Source organism: Nelumbo nucifera, chromosome 7 (genome assembly GCF_055504915.1).
Source record: "Nelumbo nucifera cultivar China Antique chromosome 7, China Antique-T2T, whole genome shotgun sequence".
Lineage (NCBI taxonomy): Eukaryota > Viridiplantae > Streptophyta > Magnoliopsida > Proteales > Nelumbonaceae > Nelumbo > Nelumbo nucifera.
Genome location: NC_142655.1, coordinates 31776565 through 31787275, shown reverse-complemented (window position 1 = coordinate 31787275; position 10711 = coordinate 31776565). Strand labels below are relative to the sequence as shown.

The following is a 10711-nucleotide window of genomic DNA, read 5'->3' as shown; positions in this document are numbered from 1 at the left end:
GGTTTTCATCAAAACTCACAAGGTTTGATTGGTCAAAACCTTTCCATTATCACATCTTTCTAGCATTATAGATTTTTCCAATGATATATTATATTTTTGTTTTATATAATAAATTATATATATATATATTATATTATATATATGCAATTATATTATTTTACATTCACTATTGAGAGCTATTCAAAGTCCCACAAAATCCAAAAATGGGAATGAAGTCATTGCCTTTCATCTATAAAAGGAAAGATAGGTCAGCCAAGCCAAAGCAAGTCTAGGAATTAAGGCTATGTTTGGTTTAAAGGAAAAGGTAGGGAAAGGAAGGGAAAGGAAAGGAAACATTTACAAACCAAACATAGCCTAAATGAGGTCCATGTCTTGTTTTTTGTGCCATAGGCCCAAAGCCTAGTGAAGTCCAACCTAGCTTGGGTTTGTGCAATATTTTTTCATGTATTATATATTATTTGTATTTGATTTAAAATTTTCTAAATAATTAAATTTTTGTCTTTAGATGTCATGCGCCCAAGGTTTGGCCCGGCCTGGCCCATGATTCCTTAAGTCATGTTTTATTTTATGAATCACTAGGGGGTGTTTTTTAGTAAATAACCCTTTCTCTATTATTGTTCCTTTGATTTGCTGCTATTGGTGACGAGTCTAAGGTCATCCTTGTCCTATTGCGGGTGCTGTTTAGGACTGGCTTCCACCATTGAATCCTAGAGTCAAATTGCCAATAACTGGAGTGTACCAAAGTAGCGAAATCTGACCTTTAAGGATAATGCTATTCCAGTCCAGAAGGCCTAGACATTCGACATTTTTACTTATCTGGCTACAGATTGTCGGCCAATATAATCTGGTATTACTATACCTTTACAGAAATGTATTGGTGTTTTATCACATCAGTAGGACATCTAAAAGCAATGAATTTTAGGCTGCCCCCTCAAACTACATCTTGGAGGTTTAAGGGACATGGGCTCATGTGCCATTGTGCAAGAGGTATTGGAACTGATATATTGGTATTACACTATTGCAAATACAGCCGTACAACATATTGTTTATTGTAATGAGAGAAGAAGACATTGTACAGAAAAAAGGAGTTACAGAGTCAAAACACTTCCCCAAGGGGAACCAACCCTGACCAAGAATAGGTGCTAACCCACATTCTTTGCGATATGATGTAGAATATAAAGGTAAATAGCTGGTGATGCCCTCAGAGTTCATCCTGCAATAGTGAGAAAGATAACTTTCAGCATAAAATGTATCAATTTGTTGCCTTATAGCTTCTGTGCTTGGTAAATGCTGTTGTATTTCACCTTGGGACCCATAATCAGGCATAGTAAAAAAAAAAAAAAAAAAACTTTTCATGGGTCCCCCTGGTCTCTGAAGCAGGGTAGCCCATGCTGCTGAGCTGCCTGCTGCTAGCATTTCATATTTGGGGGGAATGGGGACACTTCACCATGATGCTCCACTTATATTTCCCTTTTATGGTCTACTAAAACACAAACAAGTAGAAGTGTAGGAACACTTTCCAAAGATTGTAATGGAGATCCAGCAGAAAAGCAATGCTCTCTGGCTTAGTATAACATGTGCAGAATTGCTACAAAAGGAAAATATAGGTAATCAAAGTTTTGAATACTTACATGATAATCATCCAAATAATCGTGGTAGTCACGCTGCAGAACAAGTTTTCAGAGTCAGAATATGCACCCTAAATCGGAATCTTTTACTGAATTGCACATTAATTCAGTAAACTGAAGTGCACGTGGAAACAAGCAGACAAATAGATCTGCCCAAACTGTACTCGAAGTTGGATATTACAGAAAAGACATCATCAAATGACACAAGCAATCAGTTAGGAGTGACATCAAAAAGATTCAGTCAAATGGTGGTTTTGAGTAACAATGGGGATATTCCTACTGTTAATGTCATAGGACAGATGGGCGTTACTGCATCCTGATAATATACCAGCAACATGCCCCTCTTCTATTCCTTGTTTCTTTTACGGAGAAGTACAGACAGGCCCAATGCAGATTACTGATTTCCACTGCAGAGCTATAAACATTCAAAATGTCAAAAACCCCCACTCTACACACCAATGCCCGCCCGTGAATTGGCATCAATTCCAAGCTGGCACCCACCCCAACTGTACTTTGGGCCTAAAAATTCTGACCCTGGGCTGAACCGTCATTCTCCCTTTCTTTTATTCTTTTTTTTTTCTAATTTATCTGAAGGCTCTCATGAGACAATAGTTAATAATGCATTGACATAATGTCTTCCTTCCATGCATCTCACATCATTTACTTGTAAACATACAGGTGGAGGCTGAAAAGCCACCCCAAGCTCTATATTTATTCTGAAGTTGACTGATAGGAAAAACCTAGTTTCATTAATGATGTCTGGTTGTGTCTTCAGCAAATAAAAAAACTTTTTCCTTGTCTTCTGTGTTTATAAAAGCATATCAAACCTCTAGAATTTGATCCCAAATCAAGAGTACGCTGATTTGGTGAGTGTGTAAAACTACTGCAATCAAACCCCAAAAATGAATGTTCAACAAAAAAAAATGCCAAAATTGAAAAGCGAGCTTGATTATCATATCTATAGATAAACCAAGACACCAGCTGTTAATTGCCTGATTTGACATTGATCAATCAAGACAATGGCAAGTTTCTCTCTAGAAGTTTCTTTCTCTTAACATGGACATAAAGCATTTTTTAATCCAATATCTACATGAATTCTGAAAGAACTACCAAAAATGTTATTACAACAGATCAAAAGCAGGGCCAATGAGAGTCATTGCAAGTGTATTTCAACTAAGATGAATATGTATGTACAATAAGAAAAAAATAATCTAATATTTAAGAACACTAATTTTGAAGGAAATGTAAATGCACAATTATAGGTGTCATACCCTTCTATATTTCTCCCTATAGCGGTCCCTTTCTTGGTTTCGTCGATCACGGCTTCTTCCTCTTCTCCTTCGTTCACCATCCTCTCTTGCTCGTCGAGCTTCCTGTACACATAGGCATTCAAGTCATTTTCAGTACCACCAATTTAAATCAAAATTTGACCTCTACAGTTAGGAATGTCAACAGTTCGAGTTTGAGTCAACTCAAGCCTGACCCAAAGCAACTCCAAACTGCGCCAACCTGACCCATCCCATATATGGTAGACCTATACTCAACCAACTTATATATACAAATATTTGAATGCTGAAACAGCAATGAGACAGCTTTAGCCCAGGGCTCGCCTCAACCCATTTGAGGCTTACCTAACCATAACCTGATAGGGTTGGGTCAGTTTGGGTTTACCACCTAACCTGACCCACTCTCATTCCTATGTACAGTGCAACTTGAATGTGTCAAAACCTACTGACCTAACCTTCAGGTTGAATTGGGCCAGTTCTGAAAGAGGATGGATTTGACTAGAAAATACAATCTTGATTTTTGGCATTCAAACATGAACAAGCTCAGTGGACATTACTTAGTTCAATGGTAAAAATCTTGGGCTGACAAGCATAATGTGGGTTCAAGTTTGAAACCATCCACTTTGTGCAAAATATTAAAAAGAAAATACCAAAGATTAGGTTTCTCTGTTTCTATCCGCTCCAACCCTCCCAAAGCTCAATGATATATGTAAAATTGTAAACAACAAAAGTCGTTTGGCCGTTTGAACTTTGACTCAAGTGTGAGAAGTGTGGGTAATGGCATTTTTTTAGATATGAACAAGCTCAATTATATGTAAAATTGTAAACAACAAAAGTCATTTGGCTGTTTGAACTTTGATTCAAGTGTGAGAAGAGTGGGTTCAATAATTGTATTGCCAATGCCATTTATTTTTGACTTAACAATCTTATTGCAATAAAAGCCTACCGAGGCTATAACTTGAACCAGAGTTATGTAATTTGATTTGAGTTGAGCACCTGAGCTAAATTATCACATTAAGCTGGTGGTTTTAGATTGAATGCTCAGTTCCTAAGATTGCACTTAACAAATGGAGTAAGGGCTAGTTGAGATAGAAGCTGATATAAGAGAACATATGGATGGTTATACTAATAGCTATCACTTACCTCTTCTTCTTGGGCCTGCCTTACTTTCTCTGCTTCCTCAAAGGCCTCTTTTTCAGCCTGTAGTTTCAAAAAATAACAGAAAAATGTAATTTATGCACTGACATTGATGTAACATTTAGCAGTAGAGACTGAAGGAAAAGATATTACCTCCCGATTCCTTTCCCATATATCCTGCACAACTTGTTTGGCATACTCAGGGTCATCACAGATCAAAATGTTGTCAAAAACTGAACCAGCCTTTACCTGTACCCATGAAAAAACAAACAACATTCATCGTAATAAGAAAAATATTTCTCAACGCTCAGGAACAAACAGATCAACTGGAATGAAATTGATCTCAGTTAATTGGACCAGAATCTAACATCAAGACACTCATTTTATAAAGAGATGAACAAGTTGGTAAATATTTCATAGAACCTGAAAGTATTCATTAACGCCAAGCTCAAAAAAGAATTGAAAACTGGTTTCCTTGTAGATTGCAAGGTGAACTTCAGTATGTCTTAATTCTATAATCGTGGTATTGAAAAATTGGTTTTATTTTGATTTTCTTGATAAATAACAATTAATGAGATTTATGTGTCTTACCTGCCAAACTTCAATGCCCACATATTTGATTGGCTTCATCACATAGAGGTCAGGGTCATCTTCAAACTCTGCATAGAAATTGAAAAGCCCATAGGATTTTTTTCTGACCAATAGACCAAAGATATTTATATTTTGTTATCAACTTATAATTCACTGTTTAAAACCTGAACAGCAACAAAAGCATACCTGGGTTATCAATCCATGGAATCTTCCACTTTCCTTTATAGTTAGGGTTCTTGATTTTCTGTGAGGTGGTTATCAAATCATCAGACTATTGAGAACTGAAAGCAAAGAAATAATAAGTTCAAGTTAACAGTTTTTTTTTCCCACTAGCACACCTTGCGCTTCCATGGTCCTTTGTATGCAGGATTTGGTATTTTTGGTGGTTTCCATATACCATCCTCTTCTTCATCCCAGTTATCAGGCTGATCAAAAGAACCAGTAAAACTCATGGCATATTAGAAGAAAATCTTGTAATATCTCCATAAAAGGAACCCAAGAGAAGGTTTAATAATTCAAGAGAAGAAAATAAGAGATAAGTAAAGAAAGCTACAATAATTAAACTATTGACACAATAAGGTTGTGCTTTAAGTGGGGGCGAAGTGATATTTACTAAGCTTCTAGGAGAGTTTTTTAGAATTAAAAATGACTAGTCGATTATTTACTAATTAGAATCCAAAGATTAATCACTTTTCTTTGAAATCTAACATCATAAAGCAAAGACCATACTTCTTTAGCCTTTGGATCAGGGATTTCAGCTGGAACTGAGTCATATCCCTGCAGTTTCAAAACAAATTTGTAAGGATCTGCAATTCAATCATGATATTTTTGGGTACTAGTAAACAGTTGCATTAAATAGGTTTTAAGGTACCTCTGGTTTAACATCATTAGGATCATCAATGTACTCTCTATCATCCCAATCTGCTGGCTGTTCACAAAACAAGTAAATATATTAAAAGACAAGTTAGAACATAGAAAATTGATATGTTGGATACCTATCCTATCATGGCTCAGCATGGCTTCTTTAACAAAGGCTAATCCCAGAATTTAGAAATGCAATAAAATGTATTGGTTCATGAGTGACGTAACCTTCTTAGCCTTGACATCTTTAATTTTCCGAGGAGGAAGAATATCCCAATCTGTATACATGCTTCCAGATTCTCTTTCTCGATTGTCAACCAAGATGCTATAAGTTGCATCAGGTCTAAGAATAAATGTATAAAAATGAGTTAATTTGTCAGTTTCACACTGGAGATCCTTCTTGACAGGATAGGTTTGCCCCTGGTAAGAAAGTATAAGATGGAGTTTCTTTGTGTCCGACCCACATATATCCGGCCCAAACATCAAACTGCAAAATTGCAAGTGAGAAGGGTCACTCTGTCAGATATAATTTACAAGTAAAGCAGGAAAACGTATCAATGACCATGCAATAAGTATCACAATGAATTAGAGGAAAATATATTAGTACGATTGAGCATATTTAACCAATTTTCAGATGCCATTAGGTATATGTTTCATCCACTGGAAAAGGGAAACATGAAAGAGTTTGGCACAAATGTATTAAACAATCATATGACACGGACTGAAGAAGAAATAAGAAGAAAAAAGACAAAATAAGATTTTTGCAACAATAACTGTACGTCAAACATATGGATTCAACAAACAGAACCCAAGGTGTTGAGCTTAAAGATTACATTTGGTATGGAATAGGGGGAACATTTAGGAGGGAGAATCTGACCTGTAAGGAGTATCACCACCAAATTTCTTCTGATTGACATAACCAGAAAGAAGCTTAATGTAACCACCACCACATTCAATGTCCTGCTCAAACTTTATGGAATACTGGACAACCAGAGTTCTGTTCTTGTTGCTGAACTCTGGTATCTTTGCTGAAATGGCAAAATGTTTGGCATCAGTTGCCGTCTGAATACCTGCAAGATTTCATTGCCCGGTAAAACACCTTGTAAGTATTGTGACCTTGGATGCCCAGAGTCGAAAGAACATGCATTGACAACAACGAACAATTCTAAACAACGATTTACCAACTGCTATATCTGTAACTGATAAACGAATTCTGGGTTCAGTCCAAAAATTGGAAGATCAAACCCGTTATACTCAATTCTTGGAATGAAATTTCGCTCATCTGATAAGTAGAATCATCAAATTGATAGGGGCTTTAGGGTAATGGTCCCATCCGAGAGGTGACCCATTAATTGAACAGCCTTGGATTGAAGGCAATGTGAACTAACTAACTACTCTCCCATACAGAACAGAAAATGCAGAGTTTTAAGGTAATGAGAGCAAGCACACCTCTATCATCTGGATCACCAGACCATTTCCCTGCTGTGTGCTTAAATGAACCAGCTTTTCCTTCGCTCCTTTTCCAGTCTGACTTAACCCAACGACTAGTCCAACCGTCTTTGCACCATAAGAAATAAGTAAAATCAGCTACACCCAGAATGCACAACGATCCGAAAAGGGAAAAAATGAAGAAGAAAAGAAAAAGGAGACAGAACAACACCCACCAACAGTCTACCGGAACAGCCAAGAAGAAAATCTCATTCAAGTGCAACTGATTACTAATTATAGATAAAAAATCAAACTAATAAAGAAAAAGGAATGCTATAATACAAAAAGTAGCTAAATTCAAGAACAAGAGAGAGTTGGGAAAAAGACAGTGTAAATGATTAGCTTTCATAAATAGGCTTTAGCTAGAAATTGAATTCAAACACAGAATACTTTGTACGAAGAACGATGATAGGGAGGAAGTTCGGGAGTACCATCGAATCGCTCCTCAAAAATGATCTCTGAAACTACAAAATCGACGAAAAGGGAAGAATGGAGTGTGAGAAGTAGAAGCAGAAGCTTCATAACTAGGGCATGCTCCGGCTCCGCCATTTCCGGCAGCCTGATAAAAATGGCCGCTGCAAGCAACTCGTCTTTTATAAAAAAATAAAGTAACTAAAAGCCACCATTATAAATTTATTTACAGTAATACTACAATGGACCGGGTCGGACGGTACCTTTCTACTTAGCAACCGGGCCAACCGAATCAGTATCAATTGAACCACAAATTGTTATGTAAAATAGCTTTAAAAGATAATCTATATAAATTTATGTATTTCTTTTATTTTTATACTTTTATTTATATTTAAATTTAAATAGTCAAAATGGAATGAACCAAATCCAAACCCGGATGCTCGCTTAGAATTTGAAGAATGGGGATATTTGTGTAAATTTATCAAAGACAAAGGGTATTGTGATCAAGTTGAACGACTTGGGTCCTGGTCTATACGGAAGTTGGAATGAGTATCGTTGTTGACTCTCAAAGTCGTTGCCCGGGGAAGACGAAAAGAAGTAGACTGCGGGACCCACGAAGTTGGTGGTGATTAACTATCGATATGTCATGTGGGGCCCAGCCCACCCACGTAATAACCGTCGATTATAAACCATATTGTGGGACCATCTTGGGACCCACGATTCAATGCATTCCACGACACGTCGCTAGAGAGAGTTTACTTCAGCCTGCTGCCCGCAGCTCCGTCTTGGAAGGGTTCACTTCTTAGGGCTCGTTTGGAATTGACTGAATCACTTTAGAGAAATTACTAAAAATAGCTTTATAAGAAAGTCGATTTTTTGGGTTCATGTTTTCGGCTCTCTAAGTGTTTCACCAAACATTGATTTTCGGCCGCAAGTTGAGCCAGATTAGGTTGGGTTGAGGTCAACCTGAACTCCCTCCCATTCCATTAAAATTTTATAATTCCTTAATTTTTTTTTTTGTTTAGTGAAAAGGATTATCCACATCTAAAGTATATCAACAATGGTCACTACACCCGTTAAACCCAAAGCACAATGAAGCAATAAACAGATATAAATGCACCAACGAGAGAAGAATAAAGTTATGTTTGGATAAGATTTTTCAAAGTACTTTTGTGCTTAAGTAGAAAAAAAAAATGCTTTTGCATTTGGTAATATGTGCTTTTTAGAGTAAAAACATTTATTCAATAAAAATCACAATGCAGCAATCATGGGCCAAATGTGCTTTTTTGCTAAACGCGAAAGGTGATGATAACATATTATCTCCATCCCCCCCCCTCCCCTAGACTTGGCAATTGAGTTCAGTGGGTCGGGTTCAGGTTGGGTCAAGGTACTTCAAGTTGATTTCGGGTTGGGTCGTCAAATGCTAAATCCTAGCCCTAAATATTTGGGTTAAGGTTGACCCATAGGTCAATTTGAGTCATTCCAAAAAATAATTGAGATTTAAAAAAAATAAAGAAAAATTACATAAAAATGTCAAAATTAAAAGAATTAACCTTAAAAAACTTGAACATTTAACAATTTAAAGAGTAAACAATAAAAAGTAGAGACTAAATAGAAAAAAATAAAGAGTGGAAACTTCTAACAATGCATAAAAAATCCCAATTAGACTTGACAATCGGGTCAACAGGTTGACCCATGACCAACCCAACCCCTTTTGGGGGCGGGTCGGGTCATTTTCACATTCGGGTAACTAAATATGAGACCCTAACCTTGTTTTTTCGGGTTGGGTCGGGTCGGGTTCGCAGGTTGGGTCAACTTTTTGCCAAGTCTACTCCCCTCCCATTTCTCTTTTCTCTCTTGAGGTTCAGCGACAATCAATTGGAACCCTCGATTGAACGAACCCAAATCAAGTGAGTTTTACTTGATTTTTTCTTGTTTTGCATTTGTAACTTGGCCTTTATTGTATTTTTATGATAAATATATTATTCAATAATAATGTATATATCTATTTTGTTTTGTTATTTAACAATAAATTTTCAACAATTATTGGAGATTAAATTATTGTTATTTAACCTTTTGAAATTTAATTTATTGTACTTATTGGATTTATTGTATTTTTTTATAAATTTATTTTCAGTAATTATGTATTTTTATTATAATTTATTGATTAATATTTATTAGAGGTTAAACTATTATTAGAGACAATGCTTTTTATGAATTAACTTAATATATTTTCAGTATTTATTGTATTTTTGTAATTATTGTATTTTTAACTCATTTATTGTATTTTTGTTATAAATTTTCAATAATTATTAGAGATTAAAGTATTGTTATTTATTAGATATTAGACTATTAATTTAACTTAAATTAATTATTGTTATTTTCGTATTATAAAAAATATTAAAAGTAGTATATAAAACATAAATAATTATCAATTATTTAAAAAGTTAAAATATAAAAATTGTCTACTTTTATGTGTTTCTATTGTTTAACTTTTGCTTATGGTCTATTTAGGTGGTGAGAAAGAATGAGATGAGAAGGGATTTTTTTTTTTCAATTTTGCATCATGGTTGTTGATACCAAATATGTGAAAAATTCATTTTCTAGTTTTTGATTGGTACGATCCGAAATATTAACATAGGAATGCTTTGAAAATCTTTACATATATCACTTGAAGATCCATAATAGAAATCAGATCCAATATCATTTCCCTTCTTTTAATTCAACTCCCAACACCCAAATGCAAATCAAAACACTTTTAAATGCTTTGAACTTAAAAACTAAGACCTAAATGCATGCTCGAACATATTATCATAGAAATAGAAATAAACAATATAATATTGATACATAAACAAAGATTTAACCAGCATACTAGAAGAGGAATGAAAATTAAAAACAAAAAAAATGAATATAAAAATAAATATCAAGTGATAATAAAGAAGAGAACATTATCGTGATATAGATTTGATTTAATGGACACTTGTAAACGAGACAATGAAGGAAAATATCAAATCTACAATATCCTACAACATAAATTGAACATTTTCCCCAAACTCATGGTTGGAATCCATAGATTCTAACCCACGACAACAATCTCTCACCAAAAAAAAAAGAACAAATGGAGAACAAAAAATGGTATAATCTATAATGAGATCACTATCGAGTGTAATATCCAAATTCAATCTTATTACCTTGGTTGGTAATGACATGAAAATGGGTCATAGATCCGTTCGTCAGTGGCACTGAACTATAGTAGATGAAGAACACAAAGCCATGACCTTTTAATGGATAACGAAAAAGGGTATAATC

The 10711-nt window shown here is 35.1% G+C and overlaps 1 protein-coding gene across 1 annotated transcript; it reads right to left on the bottom strand.

Moving 5' to 3' along the window:
* Window positions 1-990: 990 nt before the first annotated feature.
* Window positions 991-7576, bottom strand: LOC104598256 (calreticulin-3-like). Its single transcript, XM_010260212.3, has 14 exons — window positions 7423-7576; window positions 6953-7060; window positions 6381-6573; window positions 5732-5990; window positions 5514-5570; window positions 5372-5419; window positions 4981-5067; window positions 4829-4886; window positions 4643-4710; window positions 4205-4300; window positions 4058-4114; window positions 2900-3001; window positions 1632-1664; window positions 991-1213 (listed from the first exon to the last, which is right to left on the bottom strand). Exons 1-14 carry the CDS (start codon window positions 7538-7540, stop codon window positions 1202-1204), a joined length of 1296 nt encoding a protein of 431 aa, XP_010258514.1. The 5' UTR covers window positions 7541-7576; the 3' UTR covers window positions 991-1201.
* Between the last annotated feature and the right edge of the window lie 3135 nt (window positions 7577-10711).

Excerpts from the sequence above, each read along its gene's own strand:
- LOC104598256 (XM_010260212.3), bottom strand. The coding sequence starts at position 7,540 with ATGGCGGAGCCGGAGCATGCCCTAGTTATGAAGCTTCTGCTTCTACTT. Across the intron at positions 7,061-7,422 it reads TTTTGAGGAGCGATTCGATG|ACGGTTGGACTAGTCGTTGG; the intron begins GTACTCCCGAAC and ends TATGGTGCAAAG. Across the intron at positions 4,301-4,642 it reads TGGGCATTGAAGTTTGGCAG|GTAAAGGCTGGTTCAGTTTT; the intron begins GTAAGACACATA and ends TCATGGGTACAG.